At 46.6% G+C, this 26,179-nt stretch overlaps 1 protein-coding gene and 1 long non-coding RNA gene across 2 annotated transcripts; both read right to left on the bottom strand.

Annotated features, from left to right (window-relative positions):
• Positions 1-810: 810 nt before the first annotated feature.
• On the bottom strand, positions 811-26,179 carry LOC134802274 (zinc finger protein ZPR1). The gene is made up of 12 exons (XM_063774856.1): positions 26,010-26,179; positions 24,539-24,672; positions 16,360-16,478; positions 14,980-15,156; positions 14,264-14,379; positions 10,984-11,018; positions 10,692-10,828; positions 10,047-10,117; positions 8,415-8,504; positions 7,178-7,350; positions 3,352-3,470; positions 811-938 (listed from the first exon to the last, which is right to left on the bottom strand). The coding sequence occupies exons 1-12, from the start codon at positions 26,112-26,114 to the stop codon at positions 847-849; spliced, it is 1,368 nt and encodes a 455-aa protein (XP_063630926.1). The 5' UTR covers positions 26,115-26,179; the 3' UTR covers positions 811-846.
• Positions 1,271-2,911, bottom strand: LOC134802275 (uncharacterized). Its single transcript, XR_010145828.1, has 2 exons — positions 2,804-2,911; positions 1,271-1,402 (listed from the first exon to the last, which is right to left on the bottom strand). It is a non-coding gene; the product is annotated as an uncharacterized LOC134802275 (long non-coding RNA).

Here is a 26,179-nt window from a genome sequence, read left to right as displayed (position 1 = left end):
GGGACTTAAAAGAGTCTCGTAAAAACGAGCTGAGTTCTTAAATTTCAGACTCAGTGGACTCGAATTCTTACCAACACTATACTCTGTATCTTTAGGTATTTAAATAAAAGTAAACAAATAACTTGTACATTTTCGGGTAGTTGTAACATTTATTGGTTAACCGACCAAATACAAAACCGCCTAGTTCTGTCACTGAACGACCTAACTTTAATCTACATTATTTGATCGTGTTATGTTTTCATCTCAACTGGCTTTAGGAGCCATTTGAGGGTAGATTTTGTTTACTTTTATTTAAATACCTAAAGATACAGACTATAGCCGCGGTCGTGGACATCTGGCGGTGAAAGGGTAACTACGGGCCGATACAGAGGGCCTACCGCGAACCACGTTCGACGTGTTGCCTCCCTGTCGCACTTACGTATAAATTTACAAGTGCGACAGAGGGGCAACACGTCGAACGTGGTTCGCGGTAGGCCCTCAGACGATATAACAAGAAATAAAGAATACATTGAAATATACATTTTTATTGATAAGCAACATGTCATTGATAAGCAAAAAAAAAAAAAGAGTAGAAATTAAAAAGTGGCAACACTGTAGTATCGTCCCTTTCAAACCAATTTATATAAGATAACGGGACGACACTACAGTGTTGCCACTTTTTAATTTCGACTCTTTTTTGGCAAGCTGTAGGTCTGTGGTCAATTGTGGCTCGTTCCGTCAAAATTGTAAAAAAGGCCGCCATCTTGAATTTCTTTTGTAATGTAAGGTTTTCTTTGGTGTAATAAAGGTTAAATAAATAAATAATCGATACATTGAAATATACATTTTTATTGATAAGCAACATGTCTAGCTGTTCTCGTATCCCTCTGTCTTCATGTCGTTGAGGCCGAGCTCCTCATTCTGCTCGTGCGACCGCTCGTAGTGGACGATCTTGAGGCCTGGCGGGAACACAACGGGTTATAACGCAAAAAATATTTCCTTAGTGTAGGTTTGCTGTATACATGCAGTGTACAGCTTGGCAAAAAAAAAAGAGTAGAAATTAAAAAGTGGCAACACTGTAGTATCGTCCCTTTCAAACCAATTTATATAAGATAACGGGACGACAGTTAGTGTTGCCACTTTTTAATTTCGACTCTTTTTTTGGCAAGCTGTAGGTCTGTGGTCAATTGTGGCTCGTTCCGTCAAAATTGTAAAAAAGGCCGCCATCTTGAATTTCTTTTGTAATGTAAGGTTTTCTTTGGTGCAATAAAGGTTAAATAAATAAATAATCGATACATTGAAATATACATTTTTATTGATAAGCAACATGTCTAGCTGTTCTCGTATCCCTCCGTCTTCATGTCGTTGAGGCCGAGCTCATCATTCTGCTCGTGCGACCGCTCGTAGTGGACGATCTTGAGGCCTGGCGGGAACACAACGGGTTTTAACACAAAAAAAAATGTGTAATTGCATAGGTAATTATGAAGCTAGTTTCTGCCCGCGATGATTGATGAAAACTATCCCATGTCATATTAAATCGCATTTTACAACCGGATCTATCGCGAATTTATTTTGTTATTTACCGACGACACAGGATTCACTGGTCGTGGTCGCGAACTATCGTTTTTTTTAGCATTAGAAATAAGGTTAACAATTTGATGTGTCTTTTTATTGAAAAACACGTTTTAAAAATAAGTCTTGGCAAATATTAATTATGGATCGAATACAATAATTTATATTCTTCTGCTTTCATATCTAAGTAATAGTTACTGATTTTAACAAAGCGTTTTTCAATTAAAAGACATGTAAAGATCGCTTACCTTCTTTCTAATGCAAAAAAAATAGTACATTGTGCAACGTGGGGGGTAAGCGAGATTGTGTAAATGAGGTCTATAACTCCCGACAGCCGCAGGCTGGAGGGAGTTAAAGACTCGAGTTTACAATATGCTTACCCCCGGAGTTACACACAATGTTTTTCATCACACTTGCGAAGAAAAAACTAAATTTTAACGATATAATTCTTAAATACGGTGACATTTCAAACATTCGTCCGCCATATTGTCTTGTTTTGGCAGGTTAGGATTCGAAGGCACAGACCCACCCGGATTCAGCCATAATCGAAAATTGTGTAAAAAATAATTTAAACGGCTATTAAATTAATCAAATTAAATATTTTTAAACATACACATAAAAAATAATTTATAAACGTCAGTATTTTCAATGTAAAACTCATTTAAAACTACTTTTTTCGTATAAATTAGTGACATAATTAAAAAAAAAGCCATAACTCACTCGTGAGTTATAGCTTTTTTTTCAGAATCTATAACTCCCGCGGGAACAATATAGGCCTTTGTCCTTCAGTACACCTGCATGAAATAAGATCTTTTTCGAGCAAGTGTGATGAAAAAACTATAACTGATGTCCCAGCAAAATGTCAAAACAGGGATTTGTGTAACTACCCGACGAAAAACATGTGATTTTCAAAACGCGAAAGTTTTAAATGTTATATCCTATTTCCGGTCCTCAAACTATATCTGCATACCAAATATTATCTAAATCGGTTGTCGTTTAAGCTCATAGAAGTATTGTTTTTGGTTTATTGAGAAGTAGACAAACAAACATAATTAATTTTGCATTTATAATACGAGTATTACCTAATAAAATATGGATTTATTTATTTACTAGGTTCTGTCCGCGACTTCATAGTTCATTTGCGTGGAATGATGATGATTGATAAAAACTATGTATATGTTCTTTCCCCAGGCCTCAATCTATCTGCATACCAAATTTTGTCACTATGATGTTGAACTATAATAAGAAGTACCTTCGTCGGGCTGGCCGTCGTCCGAGAGGCTCTGCACGTAGGAGTTGCCCGCGGGGTCGTCCAGTATGATGGTCACTGGACGCTTGCACTCCAGCACCTCCATCGTCGCTATGATGTTGAACAATAATATGAAGTACCTTCGTCGGGCTGGCCGTCGTCCGAGAGGCTCTGCACGTAGGAGTTGCCCGCGGGGTCGTCCAGTATGATGGTCATTGGACGCTTGCACTCCAGCACCTCCATCGTCGCTATGATGTTGAACAATAATGTGAAGTACCTTCGTCGGGCTGGCCGTCGTCCGAGAGGCTCTGCACGTAGGAGTTGCCCGCGGGGTCGTCCAGTATGATGGTCACTGGACGCCTGCACTCCAGCACGTCCATCGTCGCTATGATGTTGAACAATAATGTGAAGTACCTTCGTCGGGCTGGCCGTCGTCCGAGAGGCTCTGCACGTAGGAGTTGTCCGCGGGGTCGTCCAGTATGATGGTCACTGGACGCTTGCACTCCAGCACCTCCATCGTCGCTATGATGTTGAACAATAATATGAAGTACCTGCGTCGGGCTGGCCGTCGTCCGAGAGGCTCTGCACGTAGGAGTTGCCCGCGGGGTCGTCCAGTATGATGGTCACTGGACGCCTGCACTCCAGCACATCCTCCATCGTCGCTATGAAGCTGTTAAACAATACAAAAACACAGTTGCTCAAAAAGTGATGGCTGTTTCGCGTTTGCAAAGTACGTTTTTTTTAAATAGTGCTTATTGCATTTCCAAGTTTTAAGAAAATACATCTGACCGTAAAGAGTTTAGATGTTCAAAAATTTCATATTTTTAGTTCGCCTTTAGACTTTTATTATTGTATCTACATTTCAGATTGCACGGGTCTATAAATCCCGGTCTTTTGATAGGCTTGCGTGGGGATACAGATCCAACACGTAGAGGCCCTTTGGAGAGTCCCTGTCCCTCACAGTACCTGTCCATCCCGCCGGGACGCAGGCCCGGGGCGTCGCCCGTGGCGCCCGGGGCGTCGGCGAGCTGCTGCAGCGTGGCGCGCAGCAGCCCCTCCGCCGTCGTGTATACACCTGTCACTCCCCCCCTCCCTGTCCCTCACAGTACCTGTCCATCCCGCCGGGACGCAGGCCCGGGGCGTCGCCCGTGGCGCCCGGGGCGTCGGCGAGCTGCTGCAGCGTGGCGCGCAGCAGCCCCTCCGCCGTCGTGTATACACCTGTCACTCCCCCCCTCCCTGTCCCTCACAGTACCTGTCCATCCCGCCGGGACGCAAGCCCGGGGCATCGCCCGTGGCGCCCGGGGCGTCGGCGAGCTGCTGCAGCGTGGCGCGCAGCAGCCCCTCCGCCGTCGTGTATACACCTGTCACTCCCCCCCACCCAGTCCCTCACAGTACCTGTCCATCCCGCCGGGACGCAGGCCCGGGGCGTCGCCCGTGGCGCCCGGGGCGTCGGCGAGCTGCTGCAGCGTGGCGCGCAGCAGCCCCTCCGCCGTCGTGTATACACCTGTCACTCCCCCCCTCCCTGTCCCTCACAGTACCTGTCCATCCCGCCGGGACGCAGGCCCGGGGCGTCGGCGAGCTTCTGCAGCGTGGCGCGCAGCAGCCCCTCCGCCGTCGTGTATACACCTGTCACTCCCCCCCTCCCTGTCCCTCACAGTACCTGTCCATCCCGCCGGGACGCAGGCCCGGGGCGTCGCCCGTGGCGCCCGGGGCGTCGGCGAGCTGCTGCAGCGTGGCGCGCAGCAGCCCCTCCGCCGTCGTGTATACACCTGTCACTCCCCCCCTCCCTGTCCCTCACAGTACCTGTCCATCCCGCCGGGACGCAGGCCCGGGGCGTCGCCCGTGGCGCCCGGGGCGTCGGCGAGCTGCTGCAGCGTGGCGCGCAGCAGCCCCTCCGCCGTCGTGTATACACCTGTCACTCCCCCCCTCCCTGTCCCTCACAGTACCTGTCCATCCCGCCGGGACGCAGGCCCGGGGCGTCGCCCGTGGCGCCCGGGGCGTCGGCGAGCTGCTGCAGCGTGGCGCGCAGCAGCCCCTCCGCCGTCGTGTATACACCTGTCACTCCCCCCCTCCCTGTCCCTCACAGTACCTGTCCATCCCGCCGGGACGCAGTCCCGGGGCGTCGCCCGTGGCGCCCGGGGCGTCGGCGAGCTGCTGCAGCGTGGCGCGCAGCAGCCCCTCCGCCGTCGTGTATACACCTGTCACTCCCCCCCTCCCTGTCCCTCACAGTACCTGTCCATCCCGCCGGGACGCAGGCCCGGGGCGTCGCCCGTGGCGCCCGGGGCGTCGGCGAGCTGCTGCAGCGTGGCGCGCAGCAGCCCCTCCGCCGTCGTGTATACACCTGTCACTCCCCCCCTCCCTGTCCCTCACAGTACCTGTCCATCCCGCCGGGACGCAGGCCCGGGGCGTCGCCCGTGGCGCCCGGGGCGTCGGCGAGCTGCTGCAGCGTGGCGCGCAGCAGCCCCTCCGCCGTCGTGTATACACCTGTCACTCCCCCCCTCCCTGTCCCTCACAGTACCTGTCCATCCCGCCGGGACGCAGGCCCGGGGCGTCGCCCGTGGCGCCCGGGGCGTCGGCGAGCTGCTGCAGCGTGGCGCGCAGCAGCCCCTCCGCCGTCGTGTATACACCTGTCACTCCCCCCCTCCCTGTCCCTCACAGTACCTGTCCATCCCGCCGGGACGCAGGCCCGGGGCGTCGCCCGTGGCGCCCGGGGCGTCGGCGAGCTGCTGCAGCGTGGCGCGCAGCAGCCCCTCCGCCGTCGTGTATACACCTGTCACTCCCCCCCTCCCTGTCCCTCACAGTACCTGTCCATCCCGCCGGGACGCAGGCCCGGGGCGTCGCCCGTGGCGCCTGGGGCGTCGGCGAGCTGCTGCAGCGTGGCGCGCAGCAGCCCCTCCGCCGTCGTGTATACACCTGTCACTCCCCCCCTCCCTGTCCCTCACAGTACCTGTCCATCCCGCCGGGACGCAGGCCCGGGGCGTCGCCCGTGGCGCCTGGGGCGTCGGCGAGCTGCTGCAGCGTGGCGCGCAGCAGCCCCTCCGCCGTCGTGTATACACCTGTCACTCCCCCCCTCCCTGTCCCTCACAGTACCTGTCCATCCCGCCGGGACGCAGGCCCGGGGCGTCGCCCGTGGCGCCCGGGGCGTCGGCGAGCTGCTGCAGCGTGGCGCGCAGCAGCCCCTCCGCCGTCGTGTATACACCTGTCACTCCCCCCCTCCCTGTCCCTCACAGTACCTGTCCATCCCGCCGGGACGCAGGCCCGGGGCGTCGCCCGTGGCGCCCGGGGCGTCGGCGAGCTGCTGCAGCGTGGCGCGCAGCAGCCCCTCCGCCGTCGTGTATACACCTGTCACTCCCCCCCTCCCTGTCCCTCACAGTACCTGTCCATCCCGCCGGGACGCAGTCCCGGGGCGTCGCCCGTGGCGCCCGGGGCGTCGGCGAGCTGCTGCAGCGTGGCGCGCAGCAGCCCCTCCGCCGTCGTGTATACACCTGTCACTCCCCCCCTCCCTGTCCCTCACAGTACCTGTCCATCCCGCCGGGACGCAGGCCCGGGGCGTCGCCCGTGGCGCCCGGGGCGTCGGCGAGCTGCTGCAGCGTGGCGCGCAGCAGCCCCTCCGCCGTCGTGTATACACCTGTCACTCCCCCCCTCCCTGTCCCTCACAGTACCTGTCCATCCCGCCGGGACGCAGGCCCGGGGCGTCGCCCGTGGCGCCCGGGGCGTCGGCGAGCTGCTGCAGCGTGGCGCGCAGCAGCCCCTCCGCCGTCGTGTATACACCTGTCACTCCCCCCCTCCCTGTCCCTCACAGTACCTGTCCATCCCGCCGGGACGCAGGCCCGGGGCGTCGCCCGTGGCGCCCGGGGCGTCGGCGAGCTGCTGCAGCGTGGCGCGCAGCAGCCCCTCCGCCGTCGTGTATACACCTGTCACTCCCCCCCTCCCTGTCCCTCACAGTACCTGTCCATCCCGCCGGGACGCAGGCCCGGGGCGTCGCCCGTGGCGCCCGGGGCGTCGGCGAGCTGCTGCAGCGTGGCGCGCAGCAGCCCCTCCGCCGTCGTGTATACACCTGTCACTCCCCCCCTCCCTGTCCCTCACAGTACCTGTCCATCCCGCCGGGACGCAGGCCCGGGGCGTCGCCCGTGGCGCCTGGGGCGTCGGCGAGCTGCTGCAGCGTGGCGCGCAGCAGCCCCTCCGCCGTCGTGTATACACCTGTCACTCCCCCCCTCCCTGTCCCTCACAGTACCTGTCCATCCCGCCGGGACGCAGGCCCGGGGCGTCGCCCGTGGCGCCTGGGGCGTCGGCGAGCTGCTGCAGCGTGGCGCGCAGCAGCCCCTCCGCCGTCGTGTATACACCTGTCACTCCCCCCCTCCCTGTCCCTCACAGTACCTGTCCATCCCGCCGGGACGCAGGCCCGGGGCGTCGCCCGTGGCGCCTGGGGCGTCGGCGAGCTGCTGCAGCGTGGCGCGCAGCAGCCCCTCCGCCGTCGTGAAGCGCCCCCCCAGCGCACGCCCCCCCACTTCCAGCTCGAGCTCCGGTATCTCCATATTGCAAGTTTCTGACTAGATAATATAATTGGTAGGTTAGTACCATAGCCCACACTGTTAACTGATAGTTCGTAAACCTTATTACAAAAGGCATAAGGTATAGTCTTACGATTTGTAGCTGGCCCCGAGCTGCTAATCCTTTGTTAAGTAAAACCGCTCGTGCTACCACCTGCATAAAATATCGTTCGGTCACTTTAACCTGTTATTGAATTACAACTCCTATGAAAATTTGCGAGGCTGTGTGTGGTCTACGGTTACTGAGTGCCGGCGAGTCGAACGCTGCTACAGAACCAGTCTAAAATCTGTCATCGAGATGCGTAACAAAGGCTCGTTATCGGAGAGCGCATTTACACTGTTTTTTTGAGCGTTGGACTAGCCCGCGCTCAGGTGCCAATTAAAATAATTAAGACCCTTTTTTGCAGGTAAGTAGCACGTGCGGTTTTACTTAACAATAGACAAAGGATTAGCAGTTCGGGGCCAGCTACAAATCGAAAGACTATATACACCGATGGACAGTTAGTGTTGCTGTTTGTACATTGTGATACAAGTGTGCTACAATGGTCATCACACACTAGGCGATATTGTACTAGTAGTATCTACTAGTCAATAAGATAGCCGATGTGTGTAATGACCAACACACACGTGTTTCATACGACGTTTTTCAAGAAAAAAAATTTAACTTACATATTAATCAAATTTGAATTGCACTAAAATCTGTCATACTGTCTGCCGTCGACCCCTCAACCCTGCCGCTATTGGCGACTAATGGCGTTGCGTTTCGCCGGCATATTTTTGTACTTTTTATTTATTATTTTAAGCAATTAAATGATAATTTAATAACGGAATTGCATTTGTAATTGTAACATGATATAACGGCAACAAAAATCCGATTAAAAATATTTCGTTCAAATATAAACTTCATGCACGAGGCTAATTGATGTTACCCTTACGGCTCGGCCACGACATCGCGCGGCAGCGCCGAGCGGCGGCCATAGGTTGGAGCGGTTACTTGGAACTTATGGTTGCCGCCGCCGGTCGCGCAAAGTCGTGGCCGGACCGTTACGGCGCCAGCGAATTACCTTAAGTACGTCCCTGGAGAAGTCATCCTTGCTGGCCACCCGCACCTCGAACCTCACTCCTGTGTCCTCCACTCCACCCCCAGATTTCACCTGACAATACCACAGAATAAGTAGTATGTACTACCGTTAGGGCTTGCAATATCGGATGGTTTCCAATTCCGGAACTGATTTTCGATATTGGATTCCAATTCCGGAATTCCGGAACTGGTTCCAGAATTAGGCTTTATCATATTTTTATTCGATTTTTTAGTAAAAAACAACAAAAATGTGAAATTCTGATACTTTACGTTTATTAAAGTTAATATTGTATAACCACTCACATGCTTGATCTTTTTCAGTGACCTCTATTATTATAATAAAATAAGGGTGACAGCTGGTAGCTACAGTTACCAAAAGCAAGTGAGTGGTTAAGAGAAATTTAATTTGAAGTAGGTACGTTTTCTTTACCACCCATTTTACCACCTTATTAAAATGGTCGCTGTTATTCACTTCTATGATACGGGGTATTTATTTGGGGAAACTATAGTTGCTAGCAAACCATTCGATGCATAATTTTATAAAATAGTTAACTATAATAGCTTCCTACTCTTCCTAACCTAGTAGGTATAGTGGTGTTGTTTAAGAAGTTGAAGGTCTAAGTTTGGCTTTTTCCTTCCTAGTTCCTAATTATGATTCACAATATCATATATTATGTGCTTCTACAGGATTCGAAATCGTTAATAGAGAAAACCTCTTTCTCTCTGAATTCAAGGTAAAAAGTCCAAATATTTTTAAATATCAATTCTACAAATTCGCTTATGTATGATTCCGACTATTCTGACTATTCTAAGCAAGTAAATCGCTCTGCTTTTTTGTATTTTTATTTTTTTATTATGAGCCCATATTGTCCACTGCTTTAGCAAACGGAAAATTAAAATATACCTATACTATACTATAGTTCACTGAATGACTAAGAAGCACTTAATAACGACAAAAAACACCCGTACGGTGTAGTTTCTTAACAATTTTTAATAATAAACGTATTAAAACCTACAAAAAGTACTTATATCCAATTCCGGAATTTTCGATATTGAGTGGTATCAATTCCGGAACTGTAATATCGGAAAATTTGTCCGAGATTCCGGAATTTCGATATTCCGGAATTCCGGAATGCAAGCCCTAACTACCGTACAGAAAAGAAACTTCCTACAAAACCGAAGTTTGACAGCGATTCAGGGTCGAATCATAGTTGCTCCCAACCCTAATAGTTGCTCGGAGCAATGCTGAGCCGAACGGAGCCGAGAATGCCCGAAAGGAGGAGTTTCGCACCCCTGTCATTAGACCTCCGAGGTACTCGTAAAATGAATATTTACTGCCGTACAGAAAAGCAACGGCCTCCTAGCCTAGTCGGTAGTGACCCTGCCTACGAAGCAGGAGGTCCCGGGTTCGAATCCTGGTAAGGGCATTTATTTGTGTGTTCATCACAAATATTTGTTCCTGAGTTATGGATGTTTTGTATGAATATAATTATTTATATATGTGTGTATATTATATACATATATCGTCGTCTAGTACCTACAACAAAGCCTTATTGAGCTTACTGTGGTACTGGGTCGATCTGTGTAAAATTCTCCTATAATAATATATAATTACCTCGTTCGTGCGATGTCCACAAGCATCACACACAGTTGCCATGATGACCACTTCTTTGAAATGTGGAATCTCTGAAACAAATTAGATTATAATAATTATAATAATAATTTCAGCCAATATACGTCCCACTCACGCGCGAGAGGGCTTTGGCTATAATCCCCCACACCACGCTAGCCCAATGCGGATTGGGGACTTCACATACACCTTTAAATTTCTTCGCAGATGTATGCAGGTTTCCTCACGATGTTTTCCTTCACCGAAAAGCTAGTGGTAAATATCAAATGATGTTTCGTACATAAGGGCTGAATGAACGCGATCGACAGCCCGCCTGCTTCCGGGCGGGCGTCCCTACACTACATCTAAGTTCCGGAAAACTCATTGCTACGAGCCGGGGTTTGAACCCGCGATATCCGGATTGAAAGTCCGACGTCATATCCACTCGGCCACCACCGCTATACCTATACCTACTAAAGAAAAAGTGACCAAGCCCCTCTAGTGGCCCAGGCTGAATAGTCCGAAATCGATGGAGTCAGCAGTGATGGCTCCGGGTTGTGATATGAGGCCTCGGACGGCTCGCACGGAGTCAGGAGTGATGGGTCCGGGTTGTGATACCTGACACATGGAGCCAGGGCTCCGGGTACTCACTGGTGAGCTTCATGTTGGTGGTGGCCGGGGCGTTGCATTCGGGGCAGTTGGTCGGGAACTGCAGGACTTCATCGGCTGACAATTGCTCGTATGAGGCCTCGGACGGGTCGCACGGACTCAGGAGTGATGGCTCCGGGCTGTGATACCTGACACATGGAGCCAGGGCTCCGGGTACTCACTGGTGAGCTTCATGTTGGTGGTGGCCGGAGCGTTGCATTCGGGGCAGTTGGTCGGGAACTGCAGGACTTCATCGGCTGACAGTTGCTCGTATGAGGCCTCGGACGGGTCGCACGGACTCAGGAGTGATGGCTCCGGGTTGTCTGACACCTGGAATGAACATGGAGTCAGTTGTACAAACGGCAACACTCGGTGGACCTTATTACAAAAGGCGTAAGGTCGACGATGGACAGTTAAGAGTGCGGGCGATGGTACCCTTTGACCACAGGGCGGACACGCCATACATCAAAAACCGGACAAGTGCGAGTCGGACTCGCCCACCGAGGGTTCCGTACTTTTTAGTATTTGTTGTTACAGCGGCAACAGAAATACATCATCTGTGAAAATTTCAACTGTCTAGCTATCACGGTTCGTGAGATACAGCCTGGTGACAGACGGACGGACGGACGGACGGACAGCGGAGTCTTAGTAATAGGGTCCCGTTTTACCCTTTGGGTACGGAACCCTAAAAATCATTTGCGTTTATGTGTGCGCGGCACGTCTGTACTCGCGTCATTGTGCATGAGTGGGTAAGTCGCTTTACTGAGAGGACGCCAGAAGTCCGCCAGATTCACGTCGCGGCCAGTCGCGGGGTGAGGTAATGCGAGTCGGGGCGGGGCGGTGCGTGGCCGTTCTGTCAGGCCTCCGTCACACGCTCAAGGCCACGCGCTATATGCCTACCGCTCGGCGTATCGTCGACGATACAACCGACAGAGGGCCGCCGAACGCCCGCCTCAGCGCTCGCATCGCATTGCACCGCGCGTTTCCCGCGCTTATGCTTCGAAATGCCGAAACCACGTAATTATTGTGCAGTAGATGGGTGAAAAAGTAATAAAAAACAAAGGAAAAAGCCTATAATAAAGATTCATCTTTTTATGGCGGGCTAAAGGTCCCACCTGAAACGTTTAATAATTATATTGAAGGGTTAGAAAAAGTATTTTTAAATAATTTTGACGACGTAATAATTAATCGGCCTGGTAGCACCGTATTACAACTTTTAAAAACCGTTGATTGTCCGTTGCTTTGCTCTTGAATATTTATTAAAATTATTTACGCGATTTAGGACATCTTCAACTATAAAATTTAATAACAGAGAATTCCGAGAAGGGGAAAAATTATAAATAATTATATTATAACTAAAACATATTTGATCCGCAACATTCGTTTTATTACAATAATCATCATAGGTCCCTACCTATGACGATTATTGTAATAAAACGAATGTTGCAAGCTACCCTTAGCTACAACCCTAGCGCATTCTTACGATGACGCGTTGGCACGTGACTCGCACGGCGGGCAACACAGTCTCGACTCTTTGTGCGCGTACTTATGGTACATTTCTTCTTGTCCTGAGCAGCAGGTATTATTATTAAGGTTTTGTAGGCTATTATAGCGTAGGTATTTTTGCTTTTGTTTGGGAATGAAGTATCTGTTACGTAGTAACTATTTATTAATCTGTGGTTCTGTATGATAATACTATTACTTATTCTGTTCCTTTGACCGCCGAAGACGTCAACTGTAGGTAACACTTCACTACTACATCATTATTACTATTAGATCTCTTTACGGGGGTGACATCGTCACTGCGTGACAAAACCCCTTAAAAAAAAAGATTAAAAAAAAGACGTCAACTACTGACGCGCGCGGCTACAGCTCAATATCAACCTTCGTGCATTCCGATAAGGTTCACGTTGACGCGCCGCGCACGATAGGCGTGGCTTTCAAAGGGTTTACTAGTAAGAGTTGTGAGATTTTGCCAAATTAGTCACACCGCTTTCTATCAAACATAGCTAAGAAACCGCAAGGAAACTAGCTTTCACTTGAAAAAAACCGCATCGAAATCGGTCCATCCGTTGGGCTGTGACGCCACAGACAGACAGATATTGGCGTCAATCAACACCCCCATTTTGGTTCGGGGGTTAAAAAAATCCCTCACAACGCATCCTCGCACATCTCTGGTCGAAACGCAGCCTTAAGTGAAACTCGGCAAGACCATAAAAACTTTTATTTGTTTTTTGCGAATTCAATTATTTTTAGACTTCGGGTTAGGGTCTGTACCTCAAAAGGAAAAAAACGGAACCCTTATAGGATCACTTTGTTGTCCGTTCGTTCGTCCTTCCTTCCGTCTGTCTGTCTGTCTGTCTGTCAAGACCCTTTATCTCGGGAACGCGTGGAGGTATCGAGTTGAAATTAAAACCATATACTCGAGTCTATAGCCCCTTGAAGCTGTAAAAAAAACTTCCAAGTTAACGTAAAAAAAAGATACGGCCGTTTATGCCGCAAAAAACGTATATTTTGACACTCTCAAGGAAATCAAAATTTATAGGGGACTTCCCGTTGACCTAGAACTATGAAATTTGGCAAGGTAATATCGTCTTACACTACAATTACAGGGAAACATCTGAAAACTATAAATTTAAGTTTTGAACGATTCACGGTTAGTTTCACTAGACTTATATCGACCGGGATATAAACCGTGATTACCTTTTGTATTGTTTTCGAGCTCGCGATCGAAATCCGTAACTATAAATTTGTAAAAAAAAATAAAGTTATATTTGTACGGAACCCGGTGGGCGAGTCCGACTCGCGATTGCCGGGATTTTTTTTTGTTAAAGGCCAGTACCTCCTCGCGGGTGAACACGCCCAGCATGTGGTCCTGGTCCTTGGTGCGCTTGAAGTCGACGCGCTCGCAGCGCGGGTCCTTGCGCGGGGCCTCCGGGTTCTCCACGAAGCAGTTGTCTGAACTACTACAACTGACCTAATCAGGGGCGTATTTTGATATTTGGCGCCCCGGGCCAATAAGTTTCAGCGGCCTAAAGTCAAGGAAGAAAAACAAAAAACAATCCGCCAGGAGTGGCATACGCCCACATACGCCGCCCTTGGCGGATTGGCGCCCCGGGCGATGGCCCGGATGGCCCTAGGGTAAATACGCCCCTGGACCTAATAATACTATTACTGGTGCTGTCTCTGCGTGCGTCCCATGACACGGGCAAGGGCAGCATCCGCTCGGTGTACCCCATACATTAAAGTGTCAAAAGGGCCTCTACGTGTTGGCTTCGGGCACAGAATAAATAATAGTACTAGGCACAGAAGACTCACTCTCTAACAAAACGCGTCTGTTACGATCAGGACAGACATGGCCGCTAGGTGGCGACAGCGCCACGCGCGGCTTATGGCTAGCCACCAAAATTGGTGTGGAACGGATGTACTTGTACCTGTTGCAAAGCGATGAAATCGCGGAGTGAGCCACGCCTGCTTCGACTCCGCGCACTCCCAAAGGTACAGCATTGTCCCGTGATGGGAAAGACTACTTCTACCACTGTGTGAGGTGTGCAATGAAGAGTATAGTATAGTACCTCCTCGCGGGTGAACACGCCCAGCATGTGGTCCTGGTCCTTGGTGCGCTTGAAGTCGATGCGCTCGCAGCGCGGGTCCTTGCGCGGGGCCTCCGGGTTCTCCACGAAGCAGTTGCCTGTACAAAACAAGTTTCAGTCCGTGACACAGGGTAAACTGACACCGTATTATGAAGTATGGTGGCTAAAAAATAAAAAAATAACTGCATTCCCGTCGCTAGGGAGGTTTTGGGATTAATACTGAGGAACTTTTACTACGGCACCAACCCCGAAATCGCGTTAAAAAATTTGCCTGTTTCATACATTTTGCCTGGTTCATGTTCCGATTTCGGGGTTGGTCCCATAGTAAAAGTCCCTCAGTATTAATCCCAAAACTTCCCTGGCGACGGGAATGCAGTATACATAGACTTAGACCAAGAAATTTCTGCAACGTTTTAGATAGCACACTCAGTGCAAGTATTTTAAACGTCAAACTGCTATGAAATTATGACGTATAAAATAATACTTGCGCAGTCTCCGGGTCGCAGGGGGCTGCGAGACAGCCTGCTGGGACCTCTCTCTCACTGTACTCACCGCTGCCATCCTCCAGCTCCAACGTCCACCGCTTGTCGAGCTGGCGGGCGCCCTGCAGCCGGCTCACGAAGGCGTCTATCTGAGCAGTTGCCTCCGGGTGCTCCCTGCGAGACAGCCTGCTGGGACCTCTCTCTCACTGTACTCACCGCTGGCATCCTCCAGCTCTAACGTCCACCGCTTGTCCAGCTGCCGGGCGCCCTGCAGCCGGCTCACGAAGGCGTCTATCTGAGCAGCGGCTTCTGGGTGCTCCACCCTGCGAGACGCTTGGTCTTGAGTGAGCCCGGCTATGGCCCGGGTGATGATACCCTCCACTGTGGTGACTTCTGCAATATAAAATAAGATTTAAGGCAAAAAGTGCATTAATTTTAGTAGTTTATGTGACTGCTACATAATAAAATTCATTAAAATACATGTGAGTTTATGAAATGAGCAGAAAGCGAGTTTCATAAAAACATCACACAGGTGTTTAAGCCTAGAATAGTGTGGGAATGCCGCCGGGACAGTAACCTGCAGCTCCAACTTCAGGGAACAGGGCTGAATGAACGCGACACACGATCGACAGCCCGCCTGCTTCCGGCCGCTTCACTACACATCTACAAGTATTTAAGCCTAATTATGCACAATTACATGCACAATTACATACACTCCTTCCTTCTCCAAACACTTTTTTAACAAAAAGAATCCATAATATAAGCTCTCTATGGTGTGTTCAGCAACCGCATGTTAATTGAAAAAATATTGTATGTCTGTAACTTCGAGCAACACCGGCTTCCGACACGTCCGAACTGTCGGAAGGGAGGGGCCCAAGCGATATCTCACCGTACAAATCTTTCTGCCATTTTTTGCGGGGGAAAGGTGCACACAGTCGCACTTCTCACACACTTACATACGAAATCCAATCTGTAATGACGACACAAATACATAGAAAATGACACACGTCAAAGACAAATCTTGCAACCTCGATCTCTTTTTGTGTACGGTTGAGTCACAACACGCACACTAACACATTTTCGTCGAAGAATTTTATTGTTTTCTGTATGGAGTGTAGAATTACCTCTACCTTCCATAGTTTTCTGAGAGATGAGAAGTCAGATTTGTCGCTCGACCGATCTTGTACTGGGCGAGCAAAATCGATAAATCCAACAATTACATAAGACTAAAATATAATAATTGTGTTTAAATGTGTATGATATGTAAAAAAATGATTACATGTGAAATGTAACACCTTCTTTTTGTAAATTTGATGTCCCTGACCTCTTTTTACAACAAAAAACCGAGCAATTAGGCATTTTTTCTGCTGCTGTGTTCACTCGCGCGACTGGACTTGGTCTGGTGAAAAATCCGAGCGCAACTAGTTTTATTACCCGCGCTAGATCAGTTGATCTTGTACCTAGGCAGAGGGGAAATAGTGCGAATGCCGCCTCCCTTCCGTGTTGCTCGAAGGTCTGTAGGACCTTTAGTTGTCTGATAACAAATAATATTTGATTTGATTATCTAGAATGTTTAAAATGTCTGTCTAAACTTGCCTCCTTTCTGACTCTGCGCCGGTACCTCGAAGTCCAGCTCCGGTATCCTGACGCAGGTGTAGTCGCTCTTGACCACCTGGCGGTTCAGGTCTTCCGGCTGCTCCACTCGGAGTTTCCATCTGGAAATATATGGTAATGGGATGTTAAAGAAATAAAGATGAATTGAATTGATGTTGAATGCATGTGTGTGAGCGCTGGTGGCCTAGCGGTAAGAGCGTGCGACTTGCAATCCGGAGGTCGCGGGTTGAAACCCCGGCTCGTACCAATGAGTTTTTCGAAACTTATGTACGAAATATCATTTGATATTTACCAGTCGCTTTTCGGTGAAGGTAAACATCGTGAGGAAACCGGACTAATCCCAATAAAGGCCTAGTTTACCCTCTGAGTTGGAAGGTCAGATGGCATTCGCTCTCATAATAATGTAGATGCAGGAGGCTGACTTTAGGGTTATAAGCTAACAAGCTAGCCAAAGGTATGTAATTTAGATAAACAAATGAAAGATAATATTGGTTTAAGTACTTACTGTTTATTATCACAATATCAAATGTATCCTCACACTTAACTCACCAATGCAAGCATAGAACAATTGCTTTACGATATTTAAGCAGAAGCTTTAATAAAATAATTTAATTCGCAGATTAGTACTTTCTCCTTCAATCTCCTTTACTGTTGGTGGTTAAATCAGGACTGACTAAAGGCCGCGTGGCCACTATTCCCGCTACTTTACGCGTCATCACTGTCGGCCAATCAGAATGCCGCGCCACCACTTTAGCAGCTCCCTGATTGGTCGACGTGCCAACTGTCAGTCTTGGTTTAATCATTACACTTACTTATTTTACTAAATAAATCAGATTATTACTAATAAAGTACCAAATGGATGTAAATAATATGTTATTAATTATATGAAGCTAACAGTCGGCCATCCAAATTGATGCAACGACCTCGTAAATCTAAAATGATATATGAAACAATAAATGTTACTGACTAAATATAATCGATCAATTAATAAGTAACAGGCTATACGATATTAAAGTAAATCATTGTAACAGATGGATATTAACAACGACTAATTATACAGCACAAGTTAATGAAATAAACAGTAGTTAATAGCACATCAAAGGTATTTTAGTTAATACATAGGTAGTTAAAGTTTTATACATAAAAGGCATTATTTCATGGCCTTATCTTATCTATCGGTGATCAAACATTATTTAATAGCCAATACAGGCAAACAAGAAAAACTATACTAGTCTTATCCTAGCAGGCATTATTTCATGGCCTGTAAAGTACATATGAACAGGCGTTATTTCATGGCCTGGATTTATATATTAACAGGCATTATTTCATGGCCTGGATTTATATATTAATAGGCATTATTTCATGGCCTGGATTTATATATTAATAGGCATTATTTCATGGCCTGGGTTTATATATTAATAGGCATTATTTCATGGCCTATGCTTACTGGAAAAGAAATATCATTATCAACATAAAATAATTTAATAAATCCTGGACTGTATATTTATGATTATATATACATATATGCAATAAAATCTGCGAAGAACCCTAAATCAGTTTTAGTATTCGTAAATTAATCATTCTAAGTCTGGTCATCAACTTCATCATCTTCTCCGGACGAGATATCGTGAGGCCTCACATAATTCAACCAAGGTCTGATTTTATCAACGGCTACTACTGTGGAATAATTTTTGGAACCCTTTTTCGTCATAGGGGTGTCCTCAATTTGGTACCTATCATAATCAAACACTTTAGTTATTCTATATGGGCCCTGGAATTTAGGTATAAGTTTCTTACTACTCCCGGTAGCTTGAACTTGTCTTTCAACGCGGACTAAATCCCCAACCTCGTATTTCTTAGGATTACAACGTTTTGCGTCATAATATAATTTTTGGGATTCCTGTGACGCCTCTATATGCGAATTTATATCCTCCCTGATCTTATCTACATCTTGACAGTTTGTGCTAGTGATGTCGTCAGTCAGCTCTGTCAGAATACGACTCTCACTGGACCCTATTAACCTTATACCGAATAGTGCCTCCGCCGGTGTACGATTAATACCTTTATTGTACGTATTATTAAGTCCCCATTGGACATCGGGCAAGTGGTCGTCCCATTTGTTTTCGGCTGATCCAATGCATTTCGCAGTCAGAGCGTCCAACAAAGTCTTATTATAACGTTCCACTTGTCCGTTGGCCCTGGGTGTGGAAACGGCATTTAATACATGCTTAATATTCTTCTCACTTAAGAATTTCTTAAAAGATTCGCTAGTGAACGAAGTGCCACGATCGGTAATAATTCGGCGAGGAACACCGAAAATTCCAAAGTACTCGCGAAAAGTATTAATAGATGTTTGAGATTTGGTATTTCTGACAGGTTTCAAATATATGTATTTTGTAAACGAATCTATTATGACCAGTATGTAGACGTTACCCCTTTTACTCCTAACAAATGGTCCAACGTGATCGGCATGTAGCGTATCGAACGGAGTATCGATCTTCTGAATTGGATGCAGATATCCCGGCTTTTTACCTCCGCCTGACTTAGAGTAAGCGCATTCGAGACAAGATTTGACATATTTTGTGACAAAACCACGCATCTTGGGGAACCAATAAGAAGCTCTGATCTTTTCTAGGGTTTTGTCTACGCTGAAGTGTCCTATGTCATCGTGATTCTGCCTAACTACTTGCCAACGCACACCTTTCGGAACTACCCATCGGTCGCCATCGGGAGTTACTCGAAATAACTTGTTATTCTTAATTTTGTAGTTGGATTTAATATCAATGACATTATCTAACTCAGGGTCATTTAGGATGCCAATTATTCTCTGAACCTCACTGTCTGCATTCTGAACGGTAGCTAGCCAATCCGAATTTACTATATTAAAAACGTTATGTGAATCGCTAACTAACGGTGACGAATCAGGGACAGGGTTGCGGCTAAGCGCATCCACGTGAGACATTACTTTGCCAGGCCTATACTCGATGTTGAAATTGTACTCCTGCATTTGCTCCCACCATCTAGCAACGCGAGGCAGCATGTCTCTTTTTTGAAAGGTAGCTCTAAGCGAGTTACAGTCTGTAACGATCTTAAAAACAATTCCTACCAAGTATACTCTAAATTTATGCAAAGAGGCCACTACGGCGAGCGTTTCAAGATCATAGGACGAATAATTTTGCTCTTCTGGGGTGGTTTGCCTACTGAAATACGCCACAGGCTTAAGGATACCATCCCTATTTCTTTGGAGCAAAATACCAGCGACGCCTATTTTGCAAGCGTCAGTGTGTAACTCGGTGCTTGCCTTAGGGTCGTACAACGCCAAGGTTGGCTTTTGCGCTAACTCACGTTGAAGGGTTCTAAAGGCCTTCTCTTGTTCTGGTCCCCAGAACCATTTGACGTCATTTCTCAACAACTGTGTCAAGGGTTTGGCTATGACAGAAAAGTGAGGTACAAACCGCCGGAAAAAACTCGCAAGACCTAAAAATTGCCGAACATTATGCTGGTTTTCAGGAACTGGGAAGCGTTCCACTGCCTCTATCTTCTTTGACCCTGGACGTATCCCATTTTCAGATACTTCGAAGCCAAGATAATCCACTGTACGACCAAAAAAGAAACACTTCGAGAGTTTTAGAGTAAGGCCCGCGTTACGAAACAAGTCTAAAACCGACTTTAACCTTGACATTCCCTCAGCAATATCCTTTGATGGTATAATAACGTCATCTAGATAGGCTAAGGCTTCCTTATGACGGGCCGAGCCCAGGACCTGGTTCATAATACGCTGAAACGTTGCAGGCGCATTGGCGAGACCGAAGGGCATCCGATTAAATTCGTAATGCCCGTCGGGTGTTACGAACCCAGTCTTATACCTGTCTTCCTCGCGTATGGGTATTTGATAGTACCCTGACGCTAAGTCTAAGGTGGTATAAAACTGGTTACCCGCCAAAACATCAAGTTGATCGTCGATGAGGGGCATAGGGTAGTTTTCCTTCACCGTCTTTTTGTTAAGAGCTCTAAAATCGATACATAGGCGTAGTTCCCCAGTTTTCTTCCTAACAATAACGACTGGGCTGGCATAGGGTGACGTAGAAGGACGAATAATATCATTATCCAACAGCTCTGAGATCATGTCCCTTACCTTTTCCTTCTCCGATGCAGCTAACCTATAAGGTCTATAAACAACGGGGTCATCATCTTGTAGCTGTATGGACATATGCCCTACTGACGTGATACCCAGTTCTGACAAATCGAAAGCAAAGCTGGTTCTATATTCATTCAGCAAATTTATAAGTTGGTTTCTATCCTGAGAATTGAGATCTTCACCACATCTTAAATCGCAGTTTGATATACCAGAGCCCTTCTCTACATTCCGGGTCCTAATATTCAAAACATGTACACTGGTCTCTTCCTGAGCTATCCGGCCACGTGCAACCAAGGCATCTTTGACTAACGAACAAGTATTAGGAGCAGGGCAATCTGCCATAATTTGACCTACCCCTCCAACACCAACTCGAAATACGCCGGACGATATAGAATAATTTACTCCATTGTTTACTCTTAACCCTCCTTCTATAAAAACGTCGCCTTCATAAACCGGGTCAGTGCGTACCGTAATGACGGTCGGGCCTGAGATCTGGACATCACTATCGCAAAGTAGTCTGATTTTATTATGCACAGTAGCTAACTGATCAACTTGAACTTCATCTAAATGACTGCTATTGTTGTTATTCACAATAGCTGATGGATCAACCCGAGCTACATTTACATGACTACTAGAATTATTATTCGCACTACCTAATTGATCAACCTGAACGATTTGTAAATTTGTACTAGTTTTAATCATAAGGATATGAGGTTGTTCTGTGTACGTCTGCCCAATTATCAACTTGAAAGGACTGCTACTATCGGGGACAACTAGTAAGTCTACATTAGCTGCCACACCATCCAATGTAATCTGAACGTTGCGTCTTCCCAACGTTTGTACTGCCCCATTTCCAAATCCGTTAAGTACCGGAAAATCACGAGTTAAATTGATTTCTAAATCATCTTTAATATTAAACAGCTTTATAAACTGTGAAAGATTGATCATCGAAATTTCGCTGCCTAAATCAACAAAGCAATCAATCGGTATACCATTTACCAAGGCCGTTTTAAAATATTTATCATTTGGTTTTTGAACAGGGGGCTTTACAGACGTTGGAACTATAGATGAAGTACTCGAAATATTGCTCTCAGCAACGCGCATTGCTATCTTTTCATTAGGCAGCTTTGCATAGCACTGTTCGGTTTCATGGCCTACTCTCGAACACCTACCACATTTCTTTAACGGTAGCGTACATTGGGAGGTAATATGACCATCTTTCTTACAATTAGAACACCGCAAAGGCCTTTGATTTACGCGTACCTGACCATCCTGAGTCCTTGAGGGTAAGTTTCTGGGAAATTTACGTTCTATATTCGGTTTTGTGTTTCTAGCATTGCGCAGATACGGTAGCAATTTATTAGGATCGTCATATTGTGCTGCTTCCGCACCTAACCTTACGGAACGATCATCGATGCCGTGTAAAATGCACTCCACCGCACGCTTGCCGAAAATATCACATCTACTTATTAACGCTACCTTCTCATAGTAATATTCCTCCAAAGAGTCGGAGAATCGGGCCCTTTTAGCTAACATGTCGGTGAGCATAGTGCCATAATTCTCCTCGGATGGAAAAGCTAATAAAAGTTTTTCCTGCCACTCGACCCACGAAAAGAGAACAGACGGGAGACTCTCGTACCACCTCTGTGCAATACCTTTTAATTTTGGCAATGCAAAGTGCACAATCTGCTTTTCTGTCCAGTTGTAGATGCTGGCGCATTCGTTTACCTTATGCAGCCACATTGTCATAGTCTGTTCTTTTTTTCCTGGGTCGAATTCAGGTATCGTATTATTCATAGATAATTTATCTAAACCAACATTAGGACTACTAAATGTCTTTAAAGCTGATACTAGGTCTGCAATATTAGTATTACTCAATGGCTCACCCGTATCCTTGGTTCTTCGCTCGCCACGACTGCATGCCCTGTGTCCACTCGAGTTGCTACGTCGAGGAGTTGAGCGGCGCGATCGGCGGCTGCGCCGGCTCCGTGACCGACGTGTCCGGCTACGCGAGCGGTGCCTCGATGGCCCCGGAGCAGCCGCGTCAAGGCTGCCGCTCACGTGGCTCTGCTGAGTGCCGGGGTCCCGGCTGCGCGTCCGTTGGTTCCGCGTCCGACGGTTGCCGCTCACGTGGCTCTGCTGAGTGCCGGTGTCCCGGCTGCGCGTCCGTAGATTCCGCGCCCGACGGCTGCGCGACCGTTGACTGCTCGAGCGTCGGCTGCGCCTCTCGCCTCGCCGACGCTGGTCTTCGTCCGGAGAGCAGCGGCTGATACGCCCCCGCGAACGCCGACTGGTGCGGCTGCGCGACCGCCGCGGCGCCCGGCTGCTCGTCCGCTGCCTGGCTCTGCTGCGCGACCGTTGGTGCCTCGAAGCCTCTCTCGTAGGACTCGTGGGGGTATACAGCACCCGGCTCTGAGATCCAGTAATCATAGCGACCTGGAACGTTCAAGTTATTCGCGAAAATCACAGCTGACGTGAACTTGAATATATATGATATACTCTTTATCAATAATTACACATTAACATAGCAGAAAAATGCTACAATGATTGTGATAGGACCTCTAGATTTTAAGTTGTTTCGTCGTTTAAAATAAATAGGGTAGTATTACAATTAATTTTAAACTAGCACACACTATTCAACTCTTTTCCAAATTAATACAAGTACTGTAAGCATATCGCAGCAAAATACATACTGATGCTATCTCAGTGGTAACCTAGGTGTACCTAGTTTTGGTTTAATTACCACTTACAGTAACTCATTTGTATGTATGAACGTGATTCCTTAACAAGAACTACATACCTTTGTTAATTTTCTAGCAATCTTTTCAAAAGCAAAATTTATAATTCAGAACGTAGGTAGTGGACGTAGCGGTTTAACGAAAACAAAAGCACAAAGCAGAAAAAGAAAAAAAAATGTATTTATTTATCACTCTAATAGTTCATATATCCCACTGGCTGAGATGTAGATGCAGGAGGCTGACTTTAGGGTTATAAGCTAACAAGCTAGCCAAAGGTATGTAATTTAGATAAACAAATGAAAGATAATATTGGTTTAAGTACTTACTGTTTATTATCACAATATCAAATGTATCCTCACACTTAACTCACCAATGCAAGCATAGAACAATTGCTTTACGATATTTAAGCAGAAGCTTTAATAAAATAATTTAATTCGCAGATTAGTACTTTCTCCTTCAATCTCCTTTACTGTTGGTGGTTAAATCAGGACTGACTAAAGGCCGCGTGGCCACTATTCCCGCTACTTTACGCGTCATCACTGTCGGCCAATCAGAATGCCGCGCCACCACTTTAGCAGCTCCCTGATTGGTCGACGTGCCAACTGTCAGTCTTGGTTTAATCATTACACTTACTTATTTTACTAAATAAATCAGATTATTACTAATAAAGTACCAAATGGATGTAAATAATATGTTATTAATTATATGAAGCTAACAATAACTAGTGCGAATTGGCGTTCAATTCTTGGGATTAGTTGCCAAGCGGACCCCAGGCTACCATGAGCCGTGGCAAATGCTGGGACAACGCGAGGATGATGATGGAATGTTTAATGTAGTAGAACAGTCTATAAAACAATGCAGTCATTCGACGAAGCCGTCTAGACAGGGCGATCGTGCGGGGTGCGAGGGGTGGCGCGCGCCCGAGCTGCATATATCGCCATTGTTAGTAGCTCGGTACTACTTACAGCATGCATGCATAGCTAGCATGTCTTATAGTAAAATGTCATTCTATGGAACTTGCTAACTATGTAAATAAACATTGCCATATTGAAATTGTCTCTGAATGATGAATTTACTAGTGACTTTTGTTTACATAGTTAGCAAGTTCCATAGAATTTGTAACCTGACTCCAAGCTCTGCAAAGGCCCCCCCGGGCTGAATCTCATTGTTCTGGTATCCACACTCCTCTCAGGAGAATGACATGATGACCACATTCTTGTAGTGCGGGATCCGAGTCAGCAGCAAGCGTGTGACACCCTGTGACATACAGATATAACTTGTTTACCTGACTCCAAGCTCTGCAAAGGCCCCTCCGGGCTGGATCTCATTGTTCTGGTATCCACACTCCTCGCAGGAGAATGACATGATGACCACATTCTTGTAGTGCGGGATCCGAGTCAGCAGCAAGCGTGTAACACCCTGTGACAAAGAGATATAAGGTTAATGTGGCTAATTCCGTCATATGGGCTATTCCTTCCACTAGCGATTTTCTCAAACAACGAACAAAATATTTTATTTTTAGTTTAACATTTAAACTTAAATTAACATTTGCAGTCAAGCTACACATGTTAAAAGAAGTGACATTATATCAACATTGAGACTAACATTTTACTTAAGTGCTAACTATACATTGATTGAGCTCGGCGACATTATTGACTCTAGGTATCCGCTACTAGGTTTGGTGCATTGGAATATGTCAAGTTCGCTTGATTGATATTTTGAAATTGATAATTTCATAGACAAAGCAGTGATTGCTGTTAGTTTCAGCAGTCAAAAGCAAATGGTTTTTTTTCTTACTATTGAAAATCAAAGAAATATATGCTTGTGGACAGAATAGTCCCTATGACAGAATTAGCCACATTGACCTTAAGTTATTAATATTTTAGTAGCTGTTTTAAGCAGGGATTGAATAAGGGTATTATTTTAACCTTTTAACCGCCAGCAATTTTTGATTGAGCGTGCTCGTGTCGCCACCGACAGAAATTGTACCATGCAGAGTAAGGTTGGCATAGTTACGGGAGTAATAAATGGGTTGTAACAACCAAATCAGATCTTCGTCTTATTTATCAGACTGTGGCGAAATTAGCTGGATATGTTATGTCTTATATATCAGACTCTGGCGGTTAAAGGGTTAATAATGACCAAATGAAAATTTTAGTGTGTCAATAATGTGTATGCATTAGCATGCTAATCTGATGGTTGACTGGCAGAGAATTCCTATTGGCATTATGTCTGGCATATGTATATTTTTCGGCTTGTGCAAAAGAGTTTAAAATGATGAATGAACCTTTTAGGTACATAATAGAAAAGTCCGCTAATTCACTAACATTCCTGACAAACGACCAAAATTCCTGTCATCTGGTAACCCTAGTTGAGGGTAGATGAAAACATTACATGATCAAATAATGTAGGTTAAAGTCAGGTCGTTCAGTGAATGATCCAGGCGGTTTTGTATTTGGTTGGTTAACCTTAAATGTTATAACTACCCGAAAATGTACAAATTATTAATTAATTTTTATTTAAATACCTAAAGATACAGAGTATTGAGTTAAATTTCGTATTGACCGGATGAAGGTTATAAAGATATAATTTGAACAATGTAAAGATTACCCATTAAATACGACTTAATTTATTCTTAAAACTATTATTAGGATTCTTTTAGAACCTACTACGTGCCCAATGAATAGTATAAACACAAACATAAATAAAATTGGAATAGATTACGAGCACTTTCTAGAACTTTTCTGTTTACTCACGTTCGCGTGGCAGTTCATGCAAAGAGACTCAATTTCCGTGACCTCTGGGTCCGGGTCGTCAGCGCTGAGGTCCCTGAACACCGGGTTTTGTTCTACGGAACACATTTTTCAAGAAAACTGCGAATAACTTCGGCAAAACCAAAACAGCACGTTGCGAACCAATATTACTC

This window comes from Cydia splendana, chromosome 24 (genome assembly GCF_910591565.1).
Source record: "Cydia splendana chromosome 24, ilCydSple1.2, whole genome shotgun sequence".
In the NCBI taxonomy this organism is placed as follows: domain Eukaryota; kingdom Metazoa; phylum Arthropoda; class Insecta; order Lepidoptera; family Tortricidae; genus Cydia; species Cydia splendana.
This window is presented reverse-complemented; position numbering and strand designations above follow the sequence as displayed.